The 27,116-nt window shown below is 40.6% G+C and overlaps 1 protein-coding gene and 2 pseudogenes across 1 annotated transcript; 2 read left to right on the plus strand and 1 right to left on the minus strand.

The window, feature by feature from the left end:
• Positions 1-7,549: 7,549 nt before the first annotated feature.
• LOC121050329 lies at positions 7,550-9,169 on the minus strand. Its single transcript, XM_040509956.1, has 2 exons — positions 8,554-9,169; positions 7,550-8,360 (listed from the first exon to the last, which is right to left on the minus strand). Exons 1-2 carry the CDS (start codon positions 8,600-8,602, stop codon positions 7,996-7,998), a joined length of 414 nt encoding a protein of 137 aa, XP_040365890.1. The 5' UTR covers positions 8,603-9,169; the 3' UTR covers positions 7,550-7,995.
• An 11,696-nt stretch (positions 9,170-20,865) lies between these two features.
• LOC112178222 lies at positions 20,866-24,925 on the plus strand (annotated as a pseudogene).
• On the plus strand, positions 22,555-25,605 carry LOC112178223 (annotated as a pseudogene).
• Positions 25,606-27,116: the final 1,511 nt, after the last annotated feature.

Below are 27,116 nucleotides of genomic sequence, written 5' to 3' on the forward strand. Positions count from 1 at the left end.
CAGTGCAGATGGCGAAGGCTCTGAGTCGCACACATGTTCAAAGCCACGCTCATGGACATCGGCTAGTTTTGAGATCTGCACAGTGTTCCGATCGCGTACCTCAACCTTCGCCTGTGCAGATGGATGCCTTCTCCTACGCGACCTTCTTGCGTTGCGTTTCTTTGACCCGGAACGCTCGGTTGAACGGCCCCGATCAACTGTATTAGCAAGCCTTTCCTCCTCCAAGGGCATTGATCTACACGAAGCAGCATTATGACCAATAATCCCACATCTGCTGCAAACATGGGGCACAGACTCCAACTCAACCCCAACAACCACAACTTCACCATTCGCTCTAGTGATTCTGAGTTTATCCGGGGGAGCTTGCGAGAAATCAACATCTACAAGGACTCTAGCATACAGTCCAACAGTGCGGTGCTTTGTACGGGGATCCAGTTTCAATGGCGTGCCAATGCCAGCAGCAATTTCGAATAGGGTTTGAGGATCCCAGAAAGCGAACCCCAAGTCCCAAAATCGGACCCAAACCTGCCCAAACGTGTTCCTGTAGGTCGATGGCGAGAAGCTCGGCGACCACTTGATGAGCCTGAGCATCCCAGTTTGAAGACGTAGTGATCCCATAGACCAGACTTGTTGCATATCAGTTAGGGTTTTAAATTGGAGCATGAAAAAACCCTTACCCAGAGGCGCAACAGTCCATTCTTCCAAGGATGACCAACACTTTTTAAGTTGTTGAACCAGATCCGGTGTTCTGATAGGAACAGTTACGCGACCTACCAAGTTTGTTTTGCATCTCTCCATCCCTCGACGAAAAGGTTCCTCAGAGATTCGAATGGAAATCAAACCCTCCTCCTCAAAAGGAGTTGGCAGATCATCTATTACAAAGTTGAGGGGTGAGTTATCAGAGAGAATAGCCGCATAGGAGGTAGACGGGGTAATTGGACTTGCGTCCGCCATCCCCTAAACCCTAGAACTCCCTCCTGGAAAGTTTAGTAGAGCTGATCTTCTATCATACCATGTATGTTGATAAAGTGTTCTTTCAATTCACTCAAGCAAAAAGTCTCCACAGACACTACTAGAAAAACTAGCCAATGCACACAAATATGGTTCACACGGATAGAAATCTGTGTGAAAAACCTGCAATACACACAGATATCTCGGGTCCCACAAATAACTTATCATGTCATGTGGTTGACACTTTAGAGTTTAGCTTGAGTCATCACAAATATAGGTTCATTTAGGCCACATCAGTACTTAACGGTTTTAGCTAACGCAAAGTTTAACAGTTGGATGAGATTGACCAAATGTGAAGAGTATCCAAGGAAAAAATGCCAAGATGAAGAGCGTTAAGGCAACAATGCTAGTGTTTGTTTATCAGGTAGAGGTTACTAACTCCAAACCTAAGGGAAAAAGAGTTGGTAGTTGCTTGATTTTTATGTTTTTTAATACTAGCAACGCTAAGGTCTGTTGGGTTGCTTGTATGAGCTTCCTGAGAAGTACTTACTGTTCTGTACCGTAAATGCTTGTTTGGCAGAAAGTAGGTAGAAGAAGATTTTTCCTTGAGGTAATCTATTGGTCTTAGGCACTTTTTTCTTTTTTCTTTTTTAAAGCGAGCACCGGTAAGTTTCAAATAGCTTACTTATTTTAACTTAAAATCTGCCTGAATTACTAAATTACAATATCTATCTTCTAATGTATGCATTTCGTGTTCTGATTAATATGAACTCGTTCCATTCATCAAACTTAAAAAAGATGTGGTAGGTGTTGTTCAGAGCAAATACCTCATAGCAAATAACTACACTTGGTCTCATCTTTATTCAATCAATTAGATAGAAGAGGTAATAAAAGGACAAAAAAAAACTGGGTAAATTGACCCAGTTTTGGGTTGGGCCTAACATTATTCCAATTGGCCCATTCCTCAAACCCAATAAAAGGAAACAACCAAAAACTCGTCAGCTCTGCTGGTCTCTCTGCAACCCCCAACTTCGAATTCTGAGCTGAAACTGAGCCACTGCCACCAAAACCTTCACAGTCTGACTCGGACTCAAAACCTCCACCACCTTCTTCACCGTCTAGCCTCGAAGCCCGTCGGCGCTCTCAGTCAACCTCAGCATCGCCACCTTCAACACCTCCAACGTCGAAATCTCACCGTCCATCAACCTCCCCACTTTCCTCCCCGTCTCCAGAATAGGTGGCGCTGCCACGCTCTCTTGAATCTTCGCTATTGTCTCCGACAGCTCCCTCTCTCTCCTCCACGTCTCCAGTTTTAGACGGTCCAGTTGCCTCGCCTGGTCGGAATTCAAGTCCCCGGCGGAGGTCTCCGCCATGCATAGAATCATCGAGGGCTTGAAGCCGGCGAGCCAGAGGGAGGCGCACTCGAGGAAGGAGAGCCAAGGAGGAGAGAAAATGATGAAAACGTCCTCCTCGGCGGTGCGGGATTTCTCATGGAAGTACTGATGGTAGTGGCACAAAAACTGTTCGATCAAATGCCTCTGACGGTCGTCGTCGTCGTCTTAGATGAAGCAGAGCAGAGCAGGAGTTGGTCGAGCAAGGCTTGCTGCAGGCAATGACTAAAATATCGAGTTTCGAGGAAATATCGGTGGTCCCGAAAATGGAAATTTCGACGGAAATATCGCGGATATATTGATTTTGGTAAATAATCAAGAAAAATGATAGAAATTTGAAGAAAAATATGAAAATTTTAAGTGAAACTTTTGTATATGTTTGTTTTATCGATTATCTACTATATGTGAAAATAAAATCTTGAATAAACGTTGTTATATAGTGAGTTGTAATAATTTAAGATGAAATAGTAACTATTGAATCGCCGACAACTCTTAAATTTTTTTATAAACATTTAATTTTTTTTTTATGACTGGAAACCCAATGGGAAGTTAGGCCATCACGCATTATATACATTTTTTTGTATATATCATACATTACATAAGTGAAGAAAGAAAATTGCAATTGCCTTCGGTGCAAGGAATGAGTTAAATTTTGAACTATTTATAGAAGTAAAAATTTGAAATGTTGTTGTAAAAATTTTAAATATTTGGTAAATAAAATTCAATACAGTAATTGATTGTTGTAAGTTGGGTATTAATTGGACATTTACATAAGTTTTCAGATTCTTAAAAAAAGCAATATATATTACAATGTTGGAGTCATGTTACACCTGCGGGTGCGGCAGAGTTGGCAAACACATTGTAAGGTGCTTGGAGTCAAGCAAATCGACCAAGGTTCGAGCCTTGGTGTCCCTCAATTTTGATTTTTGCTTGGAATTCTATTTGGAATTTAGTTGGCACATGGTAGGGTCGCTTATTTGATAATTGCATGCGAGAATTTGGAGTTATCATTTGGAAGTTTCCGAGGTAGCGGTGAGGCACTGTGGGCCGCGGAAGCAGCTGCAGCTGCAAGAAGTGGAAAAGGGTTTTTGACACGTAGCTGACCGTCAAATATGGTTGACTGTGGGGGGACCCACAACCGACCCCGGCTTATAATGATTTAGAGTCGGGAAGTTTATCTCCTTTGTTTTCTTTTTTGTTCGTTTTTTTTTCTTCACGAAACTTCATACTAGTGGTATGCCAACTTATATGAAATAACACGGGAAAAGATCAGAAACTTCCAATTGATCTTAAGCGTTAAGTTAATGGACCCTGTTATTCGTAAGTAAATAACTCTGTTTTTTGGAGGGTTAGTGCTATGTTTTCTTGTTTGGAGATGTAGACAAAGATTAGTATCTCATTTTAGTTGAGGAGATTAGGGGAAGATATGAAAGAGGTGTCGCAGAAATGGCGTCAGGAATCAGAAATATCTCCTTATTGTTTGTTTCCTCTCGGGTGGGTCATGGGTGCAGAGACAGAAGTGTGCACACGGGTGAAGTACCCTTCTTCTTCTTTTTTGTCAGAGAACCTATTTTGACAGTAATATTAAAGTTGGGATCTTGTTTTCCTTTCTGGGTCAAAGATTCGAGATAATATTCTTATCGGTTTTGAAAGCAGCTTTTGGGCTCTTTAGATTCAGCTGTCCCTTCCTCTGTTGAATGAAAAGAGAAAATTACATATAAGTGCATATTTGAATGTTTCTTTAGCTTTAAGGCCACCAAATATTTCTTGTTCTCATAAGGCCATTAGGTTAGAAATGATGTTAAATTTTAAACATTAAAAATAAAAGAAATTACAGCTCTTCCACTGGTCTCTAAATAGACCCAATTTCACGTTCTAGGTCATTTGGAATCAGAAACCGTCTCTCTATCTCTCTCTCTCTCTCTCTCTCTCTCTCTCTCTCTCTCTCTCTCTCTCTCTCTCTCTCTCTCTCTCTCTCTCTCTCTCGATCTTGACGGAGTGGCGCTCTCTCAGTAGCTTTTCCTCTCCGTCGGCGCCTCTCTCTATCGCAGTTGCTTTCTCTCTGGTAGTAACATTTCATAGCTTTTTTCTCTCTGTGGTCTTAGTAGCTTTGTTTGTTGCTAATAGGTTTCATAGTTTATGATAGTAGATTTTGTGTTTGTTGCTAGTAGGTTTCATAGTCTTTTGCAGTAACATTTCATAGCTTTTTTGTTGTTTTTGTATCTTTTGTAGCCTTAGTAGCTTTGTTTGTTGCTAGTAGGTTTCATAGTTTATGGTAGTCGATTTTGTGTTGGTTACTAGTAGGTTTCATAGTTTATGGTAGTAGATTTTGTGTTAGTTGCTAGTAGGTTTCATAGTCTTTCGCAGTAACATTTCATAGCTTTTTTGTTGTTTTTGTGAGAATATTTTGTAGCCTTAGTAGCTTTGTTTGTATCTACTTGTAGAAGGAAAAATGGCTGAACATAGAGACCGAACACCACAGTATAGAGCAAGTCTACAGTCATTCAAGGAGAAGATGAAAACCTACAAAGGGATGATCAGTCCAGATGTAATGTTGAGGTTGAATAGGACACCATTCTGGGAGATCATTTATGTCTTCCATCATGGACTTTTAAAAGACAATGAATGCAGAAAAGTAGATGAGGACATTCATAGAATGGTCAAGACATACGACGTCAATCAGAAAGGGTTTTTGCTTGGGGAAAGATACACAAAATAACCCGTGAAGATGTAGCTATCTGCCTTGGAATGCTATTGGAAGGAGTCACATTCGAGCTAAACAAGCACCACCAGAAGCCAATGAAGAATCGGATGATCGACAAGTATTTTGGAGATGCAAAGAAAGTGACAAAAGTGATGGTTGATAGTGCACTTGCCGAATCTTTGAAAGACCCAAAGAATCAAATGCCAAGTGAGGTGGCATCGCTAATTGTCATGAATCTGTTCGTATCCTTCTGGTTTTGCACCTCAGGTTCTACATTGTCCTGGAAGTTGGTAGAAATTTGCACCGAATGGAATTCTTAGCAACGATATTCATGAGCAACCTTGGTGTTAGACCATCTGCACAATGGTCTAAGTAAGAAGCAGGAAAACAAGGATGTCAATTTGTCAGGTTGTTTGCCGCTAATCATGGTAAGTAACCACTACTGTTAGTTTCATTAACATATTAGTAGATTTAGCCCTCAAAATTAATGTTTTTCTCATTGTTGTGTAACAGTATTGGTTAGCTGAGAAGACAGATGGGAGGAACAATCAAGAGAAATGAATTAAAGACGCCAAATTTCATAAGATGGTCACTCGTCGAGCTGCACAAAGAAATGGAGAAACTAACCAATGAGTAGATAGAGGTAAAGAAAGAAAAACAAAGAATAAATTTGCAATAAGAAATCATTTTAGAAATATATTGTTCTAGTCTTTAACATTGTGTGTACTTTGTTTGATGAAAAATAGGAAATGTTTGACCGAAAGCTGACAGAGGAAGACTTGGAAGTGGCAATGCATGACATGAGAGGAAGAAACAAACGAGTAGCATCAGACGAAGAGCTGAGGGAGGAAGACTTTGTAACTCCATCTTTTGGAGATTGGGTTAGTAGCTTTCTTTATTGATTTTCAATAGCTTTCTCTGCCTAGGTTACTAGCTTTCTCTGCCTATGTGATCTATAACCAAGTAATTTTCTTTGAAAATTTTAGTAGTTTTCTATAACTGTTTGAGTAGCTTCTTTTAAGCTCATAAGTAGTTTTTTAAAAATTTCAGAAGCTTTCAGTTTCATGGATGAGTTAGTAGATTTGTATGATTTTGTTAGTAGCTTTCTTTAACCATTTGAGTAGTTTTTTGTATTCAAATCAGTAGCTAAGAAACTTTCAGTTTCGTGAAATTAATTCTGAGCAAGTTTGTATCTTTGTATAGCTATGATAGTAGGTTTTTATAACCACCTCAGTAGCTTTTTAATGTGATTTTTTTATTTTTATTTTTTGATACAGCACAAGAAAACCACCCAAGAGCGGCGAAAAGAAGAAGCAGAAAGTCAGAAGAGAATGAAGGACATAATAGGCTCGTTGGAAGAAGCAACAACTCAGACAAGTCTCTCACAAGAAGAAAACCAGAAAACTCAAGACTTGTTGAAGAAGTTGACCAAAGAGAATGAAAAGCTAGCAAGGAAGAATGATAGATATTGGGAGATGTTGGACAAAGCCTTTGAGGAAGACAATATAGCAACAAGGAAGATACAGATCTTGCAGAACAAATTGTTGAAGAAGTGGAAAGTTTTTACAACCATTGAGAAGGAAAAAAAGAACTTGGAGGACGTCATTGAGCAGTAGAGAGAAATGATACACAATCTGGAAAATGAATTGCTGGAAATGGAAAGAAAGCTACTGGAGAAAGATATGTTGGATTCTCAAGAGGATTTACGGAAAGATGATATAGAAAACAATAACAGTGATGGTGAGGATGGTGAAGATGGTGAGGAAGAGGGTGGAAAATGAGCTGATGGTGAAGATGGTGGAGACGATGATGCAGACAAAGAAGAAGAACTTGAAGTGAGAACAACCAGAAAGAAGTACTCAACAACAAGAAAAGATAAAAGTGGTAGGTCTTCTCAGAAACAGGAAGCAAAGAAACAATCAAGGAGAAGGGAAAGAGTGAAAAAAGCTGCTGCTGAAGAAGAAGCTGTTGATGAAGAAGAAGAACCTGAAGAAGAACCAATTAAAAAGATGAAGAAAGGGAAGAAGCAAGCTGTAAACAGAAATTCAATGGTGGATCAAGAACAAAAAAAGGAAGGCTACTGAAGACAAGGAGTTCATGTATACCACTAAAAGAACAAGGAGCGGCAAGAGGCATTAGATGATAATCAGAAACAGTAGCTTTATGTAGTGCTGACAGTAGATTTTTTAGGCTATGAAAGTAGATTTTTCATGTGTGGACAGTACCTTTATGTTGTTTAATTTTCAGCTTTGATATTTGATGGAAAATGACGTCGGGCTGACAGTAGTATTTTGAAGTACTGACAGTGGCTTTACGAACTGTTAACAGTAGCTTTATGTTTAACTTTCAGCTTTAATATTGGATGGAAATTGATGTCTATTTTGTTACTTTCAGCTTTAGTTTCCAGGTTTGTTTTGAAGTTTCATGTCAAAATTGTACAAATGTAATGACAAAGTTTACTGCAAAGGTGATCAAAAGATACTGTTAATGTTGTATAAAGATACTCTCTGTTCATTTACAGTTGCCAACATAAGTAAAAGCTATGCTCTGTAAAAGAATGACAGTATAGTAACAGCTACTCCAAATGGTATAAAAAGATACTCAAATTGTTATAGAAAACTACTGTTAATGTTGTAGAAAGATACTCCATATGTTCATGTACTACTGCCAGCTTTCATATTAGTGCATGCAGTACACGTTATCTTGTTATGGGGCCCCAACTCACCACACCGGCCATACTTGATATGCCTCCTCATGCCTCATTTTGCTGCAGACTTCATTCGAACAGATTTTGGCTGGCCTCCTAACCAATGGAGGCTTAACAACAGAAGTTGAACTAGCTGCATCTTCATAAAACTTCTCCATATTTGGTAGAGGATGAATACCATGCGCATAGGAATCCATGTTTCCTTTGAAAAATGCATTGCACCACTTTTCCAATTGCAGAGATCACAGAAACTCTTCGATAGGCGGACCACCTTCTTTCTTCAAGTTGTGCAAGTTGAAGTTATAGCTTGCTAATGTAGGTGAATAAGCAACTTTCATAAATTCCTCCACAATCTTGTCAACAAAATAATTTTCAGATTGCTTTCGGTACACACCTCTAACATTCTCATTAAGGTGGTAGTAGCAGTATGAATGAGGAGAATCTGGAAATACCCTGGTAACAGCATTCAACAGTCCACTGTGTCGATCAGTAACAAAAGTCACATTTCTACCTTGCGGAGACAAGATGTTATATAGATGATAAAAAAACCAATCCCAATTCGCATGATTTTCAGAATCTACAACTGCAAATGCAAAGGGGAAGAACTCTGCAAAAAAAAGATAAAACAAATAATTAGTATTTGAAAATGGAAACTGAAACAGAAGCTACTGACCCTTTCAAATCTACTGATATATGTATAAAAAGATACTATGACAGGCATAGATATATACTATCATAGGTATATAAAGCTACCGTCCAAGATACTGAGCACAAAGCAGAGAGCACAAAATAAAACATACCTTGGTTTCCATTCTTTCCAGTAGCACAGAGCATGTATCCCTTATGCATACTCTTCAAATAAGCAGCATCCACGAACAGAAGCGAAATGCATGACTTAAAGCCCTCAATGCAACCAGAAAAACAAATGAAGAAACGTTCGAAACGATTACTTAAAGGATCAGTTTCCAATATGCAATAAGAGCCCGGATTACTAGATAAAATAGCATCACTATACCAAAGCAGCTGAGAATATGAGTCACCATCATGACCATGGACAACTTTTCTAGCCAACTCCTTCCCATATCAAGCAGTCCTATAAGACACACATCTAAACCAAAAGAATGCTTGAAACGAGACACAATCTCTTTAGGCTTCAGTTGAGGATTGGACTTCAAGTCATTAGCAATCTCCGATTTCACAACATGAGACCCCAAAAGCTTACTATTTTGCTGCCTAAGAACTCCTTTGCATGTGTGAACATTATTCAACTTCTTTGTGTAGAAAAGGCCATTCACCTTGTTCTTCAAAGCACGAATAGACCATTGACAACCATCAGAATATCTCTTAGCACACTCTGCAATAACACGACTTGAGGTATTCCGTGTGTACTTGAAAAGAAAACCAGTTTCAATAGCATACTTGGTCAACTTTTCCCTAACACCACCCCCCCCCCCCCCCCCCCCCGAACTTTTGATCCTCATGCCTTATAAAGCCCTGCCACTCATGAGTGAGATAACTCTTTAGAGCCTCTAGTCTATAACACCCTGTTGATGCCCAAAAATCCAGCTATCAGGCCCAATTCATTTCTCGAGCCCAATAAGCAAATTATAATGACAATCATCATGCCACGCATGTGAACCCCAGCCACATTCACGCATTTGGGGCTTGCAAGAGCGGGTGTGGTGTGTGGAAGGTAACGGAAAGCATGAGGCCCATTATTAGTTTTAGGCTTGTTGGTAATTTCGGACTTGGGGACCGAAATTCAAGCTCAACAGCCCAATTCTGATTATGGGCAAGTGAAGAAGAAAGAACCCAAAAACCACTCAATTACAACAAACACTTCTCTTTACCCAATATTCTCAATTATTTTCCTTAAACTAGACATCTCAAGTACTATATCACCTTCTTTTACACACAAGCCAATTCTCTACCCGCCACTCCCCTTTTTCCAGCAGCAAATCTTGGAACCACGATTCATGAAATTACAGCAGCAGAATTCCTGGAGTCATAGCAGCAGCAGGATTCCTGGGATTATAGCAGCAGAATTCCTGGGATTACAGCAGCAAGATTTCTGGAACAGCAGCAGACCTAAGCCGCCACCACTCTATAAATTGATGGTTATAGCTGCTGTGAAAGGGCAGAGAGAGAGGGGCACAAGTTAACTACTAAACAGCCCAAGCAACTCTCCCACTAGAAGAACAAAAAGCCACAACAACCCAGAAACATGAAGCAAGAGATCAAGCCCTATCTCTGAATCCCCAGCCATCAATTCCTCCCAATCAACATTAACCCAAAAACCCAGAAATCATACCACTGCCGGAATCTCTTCTTCTGAAACTCATTCTTTTCTAGCTCCCACGCCATGCACATCTTGCCAAGCCTTTACTAAAATTGCACACTAATTCACTGCTGTGAACATGGAGAGGAGCTGCTGGGAAGAAATCAACAGCTTTCTTCTTAGGACTTATTATCCTTCGAGGTCTGCTGGGCCTAGTTGCTGCTTACTTAGACGAAGGGGCAAAGTCTTGGGTCCTTACCCATGAATTTTCAATGTCGTACAACTCCGATCAAAATGCCCCCCACACACCCCAAATTTTCACTTGCATCAATAATATTGCTTGAACTCACTGACAAACATGAAGAAGCACATGAAACATCATCCAAAGATGTTGTTGCAGAAGTAGAACTACTACTCCCACCACAATAAGGCACCAAAATGGTGCTCCCATTAGAATCCCTCACCAAAATATCAACAGAATTCAATTTAAAATCAAACATACACCTAAACATCAGCTTTACATCCATATCACTTGATAACACACAACTTTTATATCCCGGGAAAGAATACCTCAATTCAAATGAACCAAGATTCAAATGATTAAAACCCACAGAGACCTCCCTTACAATATCATTAAACATATGCTTCATGTCAAGAACGAACATGATCGTCTCAAACATATACGTGCACCTCGCATAAGGTTCTGCATCCATGGCTAAGTTACTGCAATTACACATTAGATGAAGAATAATTAGCTTCTATTCGCAATATCAAGCAGAAAAGCTACTGGAATTAGATTGAAAGAATACTACCAGAGGAAAAGAAAGCTACTACCACAGTAAGATAAAGGCACTATAACAGTTATACAAAGCTACTATATGTAATCAAAAAGGAAAAACGAAGACATGACAAAGATTGGTATTATAATGAAAAATGAAGGCAATGGTCTGAAAGAAATAATGTCTTGTGGAACGAGAGTTTCTTCTGTGCCTCTAATACTGCACAGTGGGCTAGTAAATTTCTTGAGGAATATCAGCAACTTCATGTGCATGGAAATGTGAAAAATAGAAGGGAAAAAACCAAATGGCAGAACCCTCCTAGTGGGCATCTGAAAGTGAATGAGGATGGGAGTTACCGGGTTGATTATGGTGATGGTGGAGTGGGAGTTGTGATACGGGATGAAAATGGTATGTGCTTGGCAGCTCTAGCTCGGTATTTCCCACATGCTTCATCTGCTTTACATATGGAGGTTGAAGCATGTAGCCTGGGCTCTTATTAGCAATGCATCAGGACATGACCGTAATTGATGTTGAAAGCAATTGCTCCTGTTTATACCTACACTAGCAAGCTAGTTCTATACATCACCAAGCATAAGTAACACCCACTTTGGGACGTCCACGAGACATGGCAAGGCCCAACCGAGACATGCATCTTGTATCCCTATGTTCAAGCTACGCCACGGTATCCGGAAGAGGCAAATCCGTCGCCGGGAAGCCACCTTCCCGGCCTTGCCAACATGCCCTCACAAATAGGCTTTCTAGACTAGAATAGTGGGTTCTTGTCCCACATCTAAGAAAATGTAAAGGAGGAGCATTCCTTCACCTATAAAAGGAATGCCTCCTCCCACTTAAACATCATTCAACACACTCCATTACACACTTTGTAATGCACTTGGGCCGCAAGGCTCGACACACTAGTATAAGCTTTCAAGTGGACGTAGTCTCCCGCTAAGGCGGGAGGTGAACCACTATACATCTCGTGTCACTCTCTCTCTCTCTCATTCTTTACGTTAATTAGATCCCCAACGGATCCAAACGTTAACATTGGCGCCGTCTGTGGGAAGCCAACACAAAGGCTTCGTCACCTACCACGAACTTTGACCCGAAAATGTCGAGTCGACGCTCATTCAACATCAAATTGGGGCCGGTCAACGCCCAACATGGCTGGTCAACGCCCGGCGGGGCCGGTCAACGCCCGTAGGCAAAGTCAACGCCCATCAAGGCTTGATCAACTTTTGGTCAACGCTGAACTATTCACTTGGTCAACGCTGAACTATTCAAAAAAAAAAAAAAATTGGGATCTTCTCTGGACACCCAGGGATTTACTCTGGACACCCATCACCATTCTTCAAATATCATCAGCGCCAGCGACATCACCGTCAACGACACATCCCCGCTGAACTGTGCACCGCTGGTCTTCATCGTCGGGATTCACCGCTGGTCTTTACCCCTGGTTTTCACCGCTCCACCGCTGGCCAAGCCCAACTTCCTCCGCTCCGCTAAGCACCGCCAGCAAGCTCTACTGCTGCCGCCAGTAGGCCATCCTCCGCCGGAAACGGATCGCTAGCCAACCTCCGACGGAAAATCTTCCGCCACACTGTACAATCTTTGGTGCACCATCTGTAGAGCAGTCCACCGGCCATCTCCCGCTAGCAAATCCCAGCGGCAAACTTCACCGGCAAAGCTTTCTCCGCCAAGCCCCCCGCTGAGTTCCGAGTCTCCGCCAAACTCCGAGCCTCCGCCGACCTCTGAGTGTCCGCCGAACATCAATCTTCCGCTGAGATCAAGTGTTCAATCACCGCTGTCTCCGCCGACCTCCAAGTCAGGACCAGCTCCGCTCCGCCAACCCGCAACGCAACAGCCTCCTTTGGCATACGCCGCTGGCATCAGTCGGCGGACACCACTGGCCACCACTTCCAGCGCTAGCCTCAGCGGCTCCGCTCAGCTCGGCAAACTTCGGCGGCAAACCAGCGGCAGCGAGCCCCTCTAGCCTCAGCGGCTCCGCTCGTATCCATCAGCGGAATCTCCCTTCCGCTAGGCAAGCTTCTGAGCTTCAATCTCCATCAGCGGCCATGCTCCTTCAGCGACATAAATATCTGGCAGCGGTAACTCTACTCCGCTAAGCATCACAGCTGGGAAATCTCCACCGCCAACTATGGCCAACTTACCGCCGAGCTCCTCCGCCGGCCAGGTTTCGCTGAGCAACTCCACTGAATAACTGTACACCGCCAAACTTCTTCAGCGGCACCGCCGATCTCAGTCAGCGGTAACACCGGCCATGTTCCGCTGGTCTCCACTGCTGGATTTCACCGCTGAACATCCCCACGAGCTTCTCCGCCGGACTTCAACACTAGGCTTCACCGCTGGGCAACCCCGTAACTTCAATCTGCCAATCACCTAGAACTACTTTGGGCACCCATTCAATCTCGTAGTCCCTCCGTGCTGCTGGTTCCGCGGCCTCATGATTTTGATCTCTGGGTGTAGCTTATCACCTAAACATTGGTCAAAGCCTTGGATGCAGCTCAAAGTTTTCTCTCTGGAAAACTGGAGAACAGATAAGTTTTCTTCGGTGCAGAGCTAAAGCATATACATATGCCTATCACATGCCTATTATAATCGTCTAAAGCATATATATTATATTCCCATTGTTTGCTACACGTCCACAACCAAACACATATAATATATATAATATATTCTCATTGCTTGCAAAAGTTGGTGGTTTACTGTATTCAACACGTGATCAACTTAAATGCCATAACCCTTGCATACACATGCCATGCATTCAAAAATCGGTAGCTTGTGGTATACATGCATGTGTCTACGTGTTATAGGCCCAACTGTTAGGCATGCCAGTGATAAGTCCATGTCTCCATGAGACCATGACAAATGCATATCCAATGATATTCACACCATACAGCTATGCTTGTAGGCCTAACCACATGACTATTAAATAAAATTTGTCATCTGCACATCTAGTTTTTTGGTAATTACAAAGCTGACAAGGGCTCATGCTTTTGACCTTATAGCTAATGGGCACGAACTCATACACACACATATATATAGGCTGTTGCATGCATATATCAAAGTGATTATCTCACTTATGCCATTTGACTAATGCATTTACATATATATGATGCCGTCGCGGCTATGTTCAATCCTTACCCAGTTACCCATAAGGAATTCCGTTCCTCACACATTTGACACTCAAAATGGATATATATGCAACTTATTTATCATCAACTATTACTTGCTATACACTTTGCTTCAAATCTTATCAAAGTACATATGTAAATTATTGTTGTTGATTTCACAAATCCACATATTAATCATCTATTTTGTTTCAAGGAAATTCAACTATTTCTATGGGGCATTCAACCTCAACTACGAGTTGACGAGCATTATCGAATCACTTTATCCGCCACAAACAATAGACCTTCATGCTCGGCCAACTCTGTTAGCCTCCAAATCGGCATAAGATAAGTCACTATTTCTTATCTTTTCCGCTCTTGCGATTAGAGCTATTGTCATGTCTATACATGTCTCTATAACCCTTAAGCATGCCTACAACATGTTATTAGCAACTTTCCTACAAGTACATGCTACACACATACATGCTTAAATTCACTTTCATGTGACATTCATCTAGAACCTTGTGACACTTATAGCTCAATTAAACATGCTCGGATAAACGCTTGCGAAACGGTTATGACTCGCTTGGGTATCAAAGCATGGCCGCGACTAGCTTGGGCTACGCCCCGCACGCTCATACAGCGCCTACACCCAACTTGCTCGAACACCTAACTCGCTCCACTTATCCAACATGCTTTAGTTACGCTCTCGGTTCACAATGCTTCATACATATGGTCTAGCCTCCGGGCACCACACTTTTTCACGTTTTCTTACATATGGTCTAGCCTCCGGGCTCCACGAGTCTATGGTCTACGACCTACCGCCATGCGGCAGGGCGACACCCCATTATCTCATGCACTTCATACATTAGTGCACCTCCGATGTAACTGCATATACGAATTTTTGTCTTTTGTGATACAGGATGGCGAGTCCCTTCTTGCTTGCGGAGCTCGGGGACTTGTAGGGGCCGTGCGCCTCTCGGATATTACTTATGCTTGATGACTTCATGATTTGAACTCCCCAACCAAGAAGCTACTCTTACTCGGGGACTTCGGGGACTTGTTTATACCTACACTAGCAAGCTAGTTCTCTACATCACCAAGCATAAGTAACACCCACTTTGGGACGTCCACGAGACATGGCAAGGCCCAACCGAGACATGCATCTTGTAGCCCTATGTTCAAGCTACGCCACGGTATCCGGAAGAGGCAAATCCGTCGCCGGGAAGCCACCTTCCCGGCCTTGCCAACATGCCCTCACAAATAGGCTTTCTAGACTAGAATAGTGGGTTCTTGTCCCACATCTAAGAAAATGTAAAGGAGGAGCATTCCTTCACCTATAAAAGGAATGCCTCCTCCCACTTAAACACCATTCAACACACTCCATTACACACTTTTTAATGCACTTGGGCCACAAGGCTCGACACACTAGTATAAGCTTTCAAGTGGACGTAGTCTCCCGCTAAGGCGGGAGGTGAACCACTATACATCTCGTGTCACTCTCTCTCTCTCTCTCATTCTTTACGTTAATTAGATCCCCAACGGATCCAAACGTTAACAGCTCCCTTGTTGTTACCACTCTATAGCATGATGTGGAAGATAGATCTAAAATTGGGCGTATTATCGATGATTGTAAGTCATATTTGACATCTTTTCACTCAATTCAGGTTAGTCACATCTTCCGTGAAGCAAACGGTGTAGCCAACAGGTTAGCGCACCTTACTAGTTTTAATTACAATTCTGATGTATGGTTAGATGAGACTCCTGTTATTATTCGGGATGTTCTCTTTGAGGATGTTTGGAACCTTTCTAATGTAGCACGGGGTTCAAGTTTTATGTCCCCCCCCCCCCCCCCCCCGTTGCAAAGTATTACTTCAATAAATGGAACCGGGCGTGGGGCTGAGCCTCTCAGCTAGGCTGGGTTCCAAACCCCTTTAAAAAAAAAATGAAGACAACAGCGTGCCGCTGCACCAAGAACTTATCAGTCTATCAATCAGCTTCTAGTTTTGATATGAATTAAAAGGCAAGAGGAAAAAACGAAGAATATATAACAAAACAGCAAATGTAGAATTCTTTCATTCTGGTTGCTTTTCTGAACTGTATCAGTAGCATTTACAAACTGCATTAGTAACTTTGACTGTACAAATCAGCTAAAACTTACATCAGTTAACAGAGATAGCTATGAATAATCAACTTGCACAGCAGTTTCATTCTACAATCAACTTTCAACAAAAACACATGATTGATACAGTGATGAAATCACAACAGCCACGCATCTTTTAACAGCTAATTTAACTATAAGCTACACATGATTTAGGTTTAGCAAAACAAAAATGAAATCACATTGATGAAATTTGAAATACAAATCAAGCTAAATAGATTGCAGAGAGAGAAGGCTGAGATCAAATCAAATCAAAAATGAAATTACAGTGATGAAAATCGAAGTAAAAATCAAGCTAAACAGAGTGCAGAGATATGGAATTAAACCTCAATGATCGATTAGAGACTGTTGCGAACTAGATGGAGAGCTTCATCTTCGTTTGCGAGTTAGAGAGTGAAAGAATGAGAAACCAATAGGCTGAAGAGATGATATTGCATTGATACATTGTCGATTACATACAGATTACATATAGAGAGTACAAACCTATATTCATAAGGTAACTAATCTCACTTATCCTATAATCAAGCTATAATAAAGGAGTACAAAAGTAACGGATATCTATAGATCATACAGAGGATATTTAGGATTAGTTTCCTAACATGATTGATTTCCTAACACTCCCCCTCAAGTTGGAGAGTGAATGTCTCTAACTCCCAACTTGCCAACCATAGGAATGAAGATTTCCTTTCCCAAAGCTTTGGTGAAAACGTCTGCCAATTGATGTGTAGAACCCACAAACTTCGTGACAACAGATCCATCTTGTATCTTATCTCTTATATAGTGACAGTCCATTTCAATGTGTCGAGTCCGCTCATGAAAGACAGGATTTGCTGCAATGTGCAGCGCTGCTTTATTATCACAATATAGAAGGGCTGGTTCTTGATGTAATACTCCCAAATCCTTGAGAAGATATCGAAGCCATGTGAGTTCACAACAAGCACCAATCATTGCTCGATATTCTGCTTCAGCGGAAGAGAGGGAAACAGTTTTCTGTCGCTTTGATCTCCATGAAACCAATGTGGGACCAAGAAAGACACAATAACCTGAGGTGGATCTCCTAGTAATTGGACAACCTGCCCAATCAGAATCACAGAAAGCATGCAATCTAAAATCACTCTTAGAAGAAAAGAACAATCCTTGACCTGGTGCCTTCTTAATATACCGGACAACACGCAAAGCTGCTTCCATATGTAGCTTTCGTGGCTGATGCATGAACCTGCTTAGTACATGTGCCGAATATGTAATGTCTGGTCTCGAAACTGTAAGATATATTAATCTCCCAACAAGTCTTCTGTAACGAGCTGGATCTTTTAGCAAGTCACTTTTGTCAGACAACTTTAAACCTCTTTCCATAGGACCGTCAGTAGGGGTTGCGCCTATTAACCCTGCATCCTTGACAATTTCTAATGCATATTTACGTTGAGAGATAAAGATCCCATTGCTAGAGGTTGAAACCTCAATACCAAGAAAATATTTCAAGTCTCCTAGATCTTTAATACGGAAATGGGAATGGAGGAAATTCTTGAGTGCAGCAATACTCACTGGATCATTTCCGGTAATTAAAATATCATCAACATAAATTAGGAGAGCAGTAAAGGACTTGCCGTGTTTCTTGGTGAACAAAGAGTAGTCAGCTCTTGACTGTACATATCCGGCAGACTGAATAGCCTCTGAGAATTTGGCAAACCACTGACGGGACGCCTGCTTTAGGCCATACAACGACTTGTGGAGTCGGCAGACGGGGCTCGGTGGAGAATGGGACGGGGCTCGGTGGAGAATGGGACGTGGCCCAAACCCTTATAAACCCACTAGCAAGGTCCCATTTTTCCCATGTGGGATGTATATATTCTCAACACGCCCCCGCACGTGTGGCGAATTTTCAAGCCATACACGTGGACAACTTTGGGTGACGTGGAGCCCGTGTGACCATTAGCCATGCACACGTGGGTAACCCGCTCTGATACCATGAAAGAATGAGAAACCAATAGGCTGAAGAGATGATATTGCATTGATACATTGTCGATTACATACAGATTACATATAGAGAGTACAAACCTATATTCATAAGGTAACTAATCTCACTTATCCTATAATCAAGCTATAATAAAGGAGTACAAAAGTAACGGATATCTATAGATCATACAGAGGATATTTAGGATTAGTTTCCTAACATGATTGATTTCCTAACAGAGAGAGAGAGCTTCGTCTTCCTGAGCGAGCTAGAGAGAGAGAGCTTCACGGTTTGCTAGAGAGAGAAATAGTTTCATCATGGTAGAGAGAGAGAGACTGAGAGTAACTGAATCTGAAACATAAATTTAAATAATAGACAACTGAGGGTAAAATAGGTATATCATAAAAAGGAGCTGATGGTTTTGGGTCCTGGTCTTATGTGTACAAAACAATTTAGGTGGCCTTATAACTAATATAAGTCTCAAAGTGACACTTCTTTGTAATTTTCTAGAATGAAAATGGGTTTTTTTTTTTTTTTTTTTGTCAACTGAAAATGGGTTTCTTTTAGGGGAAATGATCATTTACCCAATTTCAGCTTAAAAATTGCCCACTTGCTCCACCAACAGTTTTTAACCCCATTTACCCAAAACACTCTAAGTGATTATTTCCCTAATACCCAATTAATTCTTTTTTTATTTTTTTATTTATTTTTGAGACTTTTTTGCCCTTTCCTTCTTTCTCACTTAGAGAGAGAAGCTCCCCGATTTTAGAGAGAGAAGCTCTGCCATTTTTAGAGAGAGAGGAGCTATGCAATTTCGGGAGACAGAGGAGCTCGGCGATTTTGAGTGAGAGAGAGAGAGGGAGGATCTTTGGTTCGACGCTGACACCACCAACAACTCCAACCTCGCCCTCCAGGCCCTCTGCTCGGTCCAGGCCAGACTCGAATCCTACCTCCTCGTATATGATGACGAAGCCCAACGACGGTGACGAAGCCGCATATGATGACGAAGCCCGCAGACTGTGACGACAACGACGAAGCTGCATAAGATGACGAAGCCCGCAGACGTTGCCGGATTTGGTCTCCGGTGAGGGAAGAAATCGGTGAGTGGGGAGGAGAGAGAGAATAGATCGAAGAGGGGAGGGGAGAGATAGAGAGTCTGAGAGAGAGATATGAGTGATTTTGGTGAATCTCAGCTTCGTGTATTTTGAGCTGGTTTATGAAGTGTTTTTGTGGTTCTGACTACAATATTGGGGGGGGGGGGGGGCAATAATCTGTCTATTGGGGGTCAATAATGTGTCTTAATTGTTATTCTGTCTCTATAATTGTTGTTTAGTGATCTTTTACTTTGTCTTCAGAGCAATTTGTTACAGTCTCTGAAGTGTTTTGGTAGTTCTAACTACATTATTAGGGGGCAATAATCTGTTTATTGGGGGCTAGTAATGTGTCTTAAGTGTTATGAAGTCTTTATAATTGTTATTCGGTGATCTTTTCCTTTGTGTTTAGAGTAATTTGGTACTGTTGTGTTGTGTTTTGATCATATTATTGGGGGGCAATAATCTCAATAGCTTGGTTCATCTTTGAAATCGCTCAATATGTTGAATCTTGGTCTTGCCATTCTACGCTCAAACAAAACCAAAATGATTATTTCTGTGTATTTCCCCTCAATAAACCTTCTTAGACTTTCAAAATCAAAGTTTCTAACATTACAGACCCCCAATAGAGACATTATTAGGGGGTAATAATATGTCTATTGGCCCCCAATAGACCACCAAATAAACTCCATTTTCAATCAATAACAGATTAGTTTTTCTTTAATAAACACAATGCAACTGAAGACTTTACAAATCCCTAATTTCAGTGATTAATGAACCACAATTAGTATATTATTGGGGGGTAATAATCTGTCTATTGCCCCTCAATAGACCACTAAAAAGACACTCAATTTTAATCAATAACAGATTAGTGTCCTTTAATAAACAGTGCAGTGATTATTGCCGCCGAATAGACATATTATTGGGGGGCAATAATCTTTTTTTTTTTTTTTTTTTTTTTTTTTTTTTTTTTTCTGGAGGCCGTCGCGGTCTGATTCGTCGGAGGTCTGGGTTGAGTATCAGTGAGAGAGAGAGAGAGAATTTGTCACGGTCTAATTCGCCGGAGGCCTGGTTCGCTGGAAACCTGGGTCGAGTGTCAGTGACAGTGAGAGAGAAGCAGTCGCGGTCTGGGTCGCCTGATTCGTCGAGCGCAGCCTGGGTTGAGCATCACTGAGAGAGAGAGAGAGAGAGAGAGAGAGAGAGAGAGAGAGAGAGAGAGAGAGAGAGAGAGAGAGAGAGAGAGAGAGAGAGAGAGAAGCCGTCGCGGTCTAGGTCGCCGGATTCGTCGACCGCGGCCTGGGTTGAGCACCAGTGTGTGTGTGTGTGTGAGAGAGAGAGAGAGAGAGAGAGAGAGAGAGAGAGAGAGAGAGAGAGAGAGAAAGATTAATGAGGGGTTTAATTAAAATGAGGGCAATACTGTCAAACACTGTTAGATTGAGTAAATGAAGTTAAAAAACTCTTCGTGGAGTAAGTGGACAATTTTTGAGCTAAAATTGGGTAAGTGGCCACGGCCCCTTTCTTTTAAGGAGTCATTAGTTGGTTGGTCCTAGAGTGAGTGAGTTCATTAGAATATTGGATTGTTACGACTTACGAGTGTTTGGGGATGTTAGTGCTCGTGTGCATTGCTTATTCACTTGACTTCGTTTGCTGATCTTTTCAGTTTCAGTCCCTAGTATTAAACCTGGCAATGATGTGTGGTTTTCTGCAGGATTTTTTTTTGAACTATCGGTCTGAATGCCCACGGGAAGAAGATTGAAGTATGCAAAAGCAGGGTAAAGAGTCTTTTATCTCCAGCCTAACCCACATACAATGAGACAACTAAACCAAATCCATGCGCTGCTGGTCAAAAATCCAAGACCCCAAGTCTTAAACCCCTGGCTGGGATATCTGACAAAGTCTTCCGCACCACAAAATGCCCTTTTTCTCTATAACCAAATGCTCCACCACCCAACTTCCCATAACCACTACACATTTACCTATGCTCTAAAGGCATGCTGCTTGCTCCATTCACCCCATAAAGGCCAAGAAATCCAAGCCCACGTCACAAAATCCGGTCACATATCTGATACCTTCATCCAAAATTCTTTGCTCCACTTTTACGTAATCCAATCTGACATTGTTTCTGCTACCCGCGTTTTTGATTCAATACCCATACCGGATGTTGTTTCCTGGACTTCGATGATTTCGGGTCTTTCCAAGTGTGGGTTTGTGGAGGAAGCCATTGTCAAGTTTATGTCCATGGACGTGAAGCCTAATTCCACTACTCTTGTGACTGTTTTGTCTTCTTGTTCTACTTTAAGAGCTTTGAAATTTGGTAAAGCTTTTCATGGCCATTGTTTGAGGAACTTTCGGGAAAGAAATTTGATTTTGGACAATGCGGTGTTGGATTTCTATCTGAGATGTGGATCTTTGGCGAGTGCACGATACCTGTTTGTCAATATGCCCAAGAGAGATGTGGTTTCTTGGACTATCGTGGTGGGTGGTTATGCACAAAGAGGTTTTTGTGAAGAGGCAGTGAAACTTTTCCAACAACTGCTGCAGGGTGGAGAAGCTGAGCCTAATGAGGCTACCATTGTCAATGTATTGTCAGCATGTTCTTCGATTTGTGCATTGAGTTCAGGCCAGCAGGTGCATGCCTATATCAGTAATCGACGAGATCTCATGGCGAATGTCAATGTGGGGAATGCTTTAATCAATTTGTATGTGAAGTGTGGAAACTTGGAAATGGCTATCTCAGTTTTTCAGTCCCTGGGGCACAAAGCTATCATTTCATGGAGTACCATAATATGCGGCATGGCCATGAATGGCCATGGCATACACGTGTTGCAGCTCTTTTCCAGTATGCTAGTCAACGGGGTGTCTCCTGATGGTGTAACCTTCCTCGGATTGTCCCTGAAACACAGCATTATGCGTGTCTGGTCGATATGTATGGTCGAGCTGGGCTATTAGAGGAAGCAGAGGCTTTTATTAAAGAAATGCCAACAGAAGCTGATGGTCCTGTTTGGGGAGCGCTGCTTAATGCTTGTAAAATCTATGGGAATGAGGAGATGGTTGAGAGGATCAGAGAACGCCTCCGCAATAGAGCAGGAGTGAGCACCGGAACTTATGCTCTGTTATCAAATGCTTATGCTAAACATGATAGGTGGGATGATTCTAATAAGGTTCGTGATGAAATGAGAGAGATGGGGTTGAAGGCACCACCAGGTCGTAGTTGGATTGAAATTGGTCCGTCCATCTAACCTACACACACGTGATCCCAACATGGTCATCATATGGTCATACCCAAGAACCACTTTTTGTCTAACCAGACCCCATGATGGGTTTTTAGAAATTTGAGCCATGGGACCCTGTGAATTTGGTAATATCAATAGTTGAACCGAAGTTTGAGATGTACAAAATCAATCATCCGGAAAATGAGAACCGACAAGAAGTTGAAGCTGCAGAGGAACATCAAGGAGAAGGATAGATCAGCCAATGAGATGGCCCACGTGAGCTCGGGGTCAAGGGGAAGTAGTAAATGTAGAAATTTGCTGAATAGATCAAGAGAATCAAGTACAAGCTTGAAAAGGCCAGATACAAGGAGGCTTTGCTGATTGAAAGACTCCTGTCGTTAATCCAAACAATAGGCAAAGATAGTTGGAGATGAACTCCTTGATGGAGTTAGGGGAGGTCAGAGAAATATAGCCTGCCTGGTATAGTGTTTTGGTGCTTGCAAATCTTATTCCAAAGATTAATGGACTACTCTCTCTTGAGATATACAATTTTTGATGATGATGCAGCCACCTTTTGTTGACAGGTTTGGAGGTGGGAGGAAACAAGGTTTAAGATCAGGTATAGGAAATCTTACTGTGGTCATTATATGTTTATTACTTCACTTGAGTATGTAGCACCACTGATTTAAAAACAGTAATGAATTTTGATGGTTGAGATTAAGTAGCTTCTCCATACTGAAGACTCCTAAAAGGCAGTGTGAGATTGAGGGATCTGTCAATATTGTGTGGAAGCAGCCCCTTGTTCTCTTGCAAGTTTCAAGACTAGTTTCCGTTTAGTTGATATAAGCACTCAACATGCATTCAAGATACATAACTCCCTTACACGTTACACCCACACAGATATACACTCACATACACAAGTCTTTGTCTGCATTAACAACTGTATGCAGGCCTGCAGCAATACTAATCTAAGCCAGATAAACTTGCTATTCATAGTTTTGAGATTGGTATATGCAATCAAAAAATTCCTTTCAATCATGGTCTCCTGTTTCTAGAACATAACATCGAGGTCCACTGTATTACTGTAAACATGCGTTTTCTGGTTCTAGATCAGGGTTTTTGCTTATTTCTGTTGCCCAACTTGGAATAGAATTTTTTTTTTTTTTTTTGAAACTGCCTTATGCATGAGTTTCAACAGGGAGATATATTTTCTTAATTATACCTAATAAGAAGAGAGTGATCTTTTAATCAACAACAGATTGGCCTAAGGTTTAGAAGGCAGCACAAAAGGACATGGATTTTGGGTCCTTCAATGCTCATTATATCATTTCCTTCCACTATTGTGGTCAAGGTGCATCTTCTTTAGGAGCTGATTGTAGTCATATATATTCAAAGATCCATTCGTTTCCTATACTTTGCTTCTTGTGTTGCTAGTTCCGTAATCATTGCCTGCTAGATTGGATTATGTTCCATAAGACGTGTTAGCATGTAGAAGTTCTAGATTTTGTGATTAGGAAAATCCAAGTTGGTTCTACTTATTGAAATGACATAACCTCTGCTGAGTTTAAATCTCTTTGTTGCTAATTTGGAGCCCGTTTTCCATGACCCTCACCATTCCACCATTGAATAACTATTGAAGTTTTCGGATTTCAGAATTACCTTATTTTGGTCATGGCCAGTTGCCTAATTAAGAACTAATTGCAGTGGTTTCCAGGTGCTAGATAAATATCAGAAAGTTTTTAGTGATTCTTGGAGGACTACACAAGAGGAGAGCATACAACCATTGCCCTTATTTAAATGAGGCTGTAAAGAATTCCAGATGTGTCTGTAAATCTGTTTTCTTTATCATCATGTTGTAGCTGGGATCATCAGAGGACAGATGGTTACTTTTGGTTTTGGTATGATTCGATAAGAAGTCTGTAGATTTTGCTTTGTTTTCTCAGTCAATTTGTTTGGGGTTATGAAATACTGCCATGCATGTTATATCACTTATTTTTATTCTGTTCTGTAGTGTTCTGTATTTTGTTCTGATGCTTGTGCTTTGTAATGCTAATTTGATTGTAAATGACGATGTATGATATACTTATCTATTATACCAGACTCGCTGTCTTCTTTTGGATTGGAAGAAGAATAAGCAAGCTCACTCCTTATGCTTATGGGCTCCTTGAAACCTATTTTGCTAAACTTTCTCCGATTATACTGCATTAATTCTGAACTTTTCGTACTGATACTGTATATGTCCTGTGATGATTAATTAATTATGCATTCATTATCATTTTTTACTGCACATCAATTATTTCAAGTAGAATTCTCATTTGTTTCTCTCCATTCATAACTTTGTAACAGGATGATTTCTTTGGTTGGGACTTGGTTTGGTTGGCTGGACTGAAACATCAGTCATAAATACTTTACAACATCCTTTTCTGAGGCGTGGAGTTGGGTGTGGTTTTTGTGTTCCATAGACCGCAAAGTCTCTCAAAAAACCCCTGCTCCCTCATCTCTTTCTCAACAGTGTCTCTTTCATGAAAAATTCCCAACAATTCTTGCGACGTGTAAATGCTACTATCCATGAGTGCTGCACCAATGGCTCTGGCTAGACCACCTCCTGCATAAGTTGGCTGGATTTTCTAAGCCTTCTGCTGGTCAGGTCCTCTGGAATGGGCACGAGATGGCAGATTTATGAGTTTTTCACCACAGAAGTTCACGGTTCTGGATAGTGTTGAGTGCTCTGATCTTCTTGAAGGAAAGCTAGGAACTTCTTCACCTGCTTCACAGCTGATGGGGATGAGGAGAATGGCGAAGGAGAAAGCAAGAATGAAGAATCCTGTCAATGGAGCAGTCGAAGAGCTTGCAGCAGCTCACGCGGTTGGTAGTAATCGACATGCCTATTTGATTGCTTGATGAGCCTTCTGTTGCATTGAACAATGATGCTATGAAGCTAATTCATCGAGTACATTATTATTGAGCATGGAAGGAAAGGTGGCACTCTCATTTTGGTTGCTTGATCAGCCCTCAGCTGCATTGACTGTCTACCAAAACCTGATGAAGAAAATTGTTTGTCGATGTCCATTTCCTTTTTTTGTGACAAATATGCATTCTTTGCAAGTAAAAAAACAAAAAACAAAAATTGATGGCTAAAATTGACGAAAATACCCCTTCCGAACAGTATAAAATAGCTCCCGGGACGCAAGTAGGGTTTTACACTCAACAAAGTCTTACAGACTCTCAATTTTTTTTCTTTTCCATTTTTTTTAAAGACAGAGACCAGTTTGGCTGTTTGGGTTATAACTAGGGCTGTCACTTGGTTTGGTAATTACCAAACCGACCGAATACCAACCGATGTTTTGTGTTTGGTAAACTGACTTTTTAGTAATCGAGACTGATAAAACCGAAATCGAAAATTACTGAAAAAGTTGGTTTGGTTTTGGTAAATACCAAATTTACCGGTTATCTAAATATTAGCTTTATATACTATAATTTTCAATACACATATGTATATTAAGAAATAAACATAAAAACTTTCATAATAATATGAACATTACTACATATACTACATTAATAATATATACACTTTAAGTAATCTCGTCAAAGATGGTTAAACAATCTAGTTTTATTGAAAATTGCTCAAACTTGATGTCATATGTACAAAATAAAGCTCTAATAAGTAGATGAATACAAAGTTTATGACTATAAAATTGAAAAACCTATTATTGTTCATTCTAATTTATATTACAAAGAATTAGTTGTTTTCTTCATTGGTAATATATATATATATATATATACACACACACACACACACATACCATACCTGTTTTCTTCAACTTGGAAGTTATAAACTCTAATTTTCTGATAAAGGTATGTCTAGGAGTGGTTAAACATCAAATGTAACTCGTTGGACTAATGTCACAATTAGCAATATTAGACTAACAGAAAATGTCATATTTAGCAGATGATATAATGAAAAAAAGTTATAATTTCAATATTATAAAGCTTATGGGTTTGATGACATATGTAAGAGTGGGTGGGCTAAGAATATATATATATATATATATATATATATATATATATATATATTTTAAATGTAATGAAATCAGAAAATATGGTCGATAAGCTATACATATAGCATTTCCATTGAAAATATTAAGGTCCAGAAGCTTAGAATGAATCCTTGTTTTATCAAATAAAAAGGAGGGCAGTCGTTAACTCGTTATTCAATATGCTTCTAATTAAAGCTGCCGCTTTATTACCTCTACCACACAAACAACGCCCTTATTTAATGGGATATCAACATTGATTACAAGTAATGCAACTTTAATTAAGCATTTGCATATGTTCTAGTCTAAATTTTTGATGAAACTCTTTACAGTTTGTATTGATTGTGCTAAATTTTTATTCCACGAAGGGAGAAGCAATAGAAACTGCAAAATTATTAGCAACAACAGATTGTAACAAGGACCTTTCACAGGTCTCAAGCTAGAAAGTTCCATTGAATTTGCCAACGAGTAGTACAATATACTTTAACTCACACTTTTTCTATATCCATATGATCTTCTAAAGTAGATCGGTATCGCACATATAATAAAAGAAACAAAGAACTTTCAGTTTTAGTATCAAAATCATTCTAGGATTCTTTCCTTACATAATTACATGTATAAACTACAACTTCAGCTAAGAGAGAAGAAGCAAATGGATGACATACTGAAAACGATTGGAGAGCAAAGGACTAGTATGGACATAAATACCCCTGTTCAAATTTCAAATCA

This window comes from Rosa chinensis, chromosome 7 (assembly GCF_002994745.2).
Source record: "Rosa chinensis cultivar Old Blush chromosome 7, RchiOBHm-V2, whole genome shotgun sequence".
Taxonomy (NCBI): Eukaryota; Viridiplantae; Streptophyta; class Magnoliopsida; order Rosales; family Rosaceae; genus Rosa; species Rosa chinensis.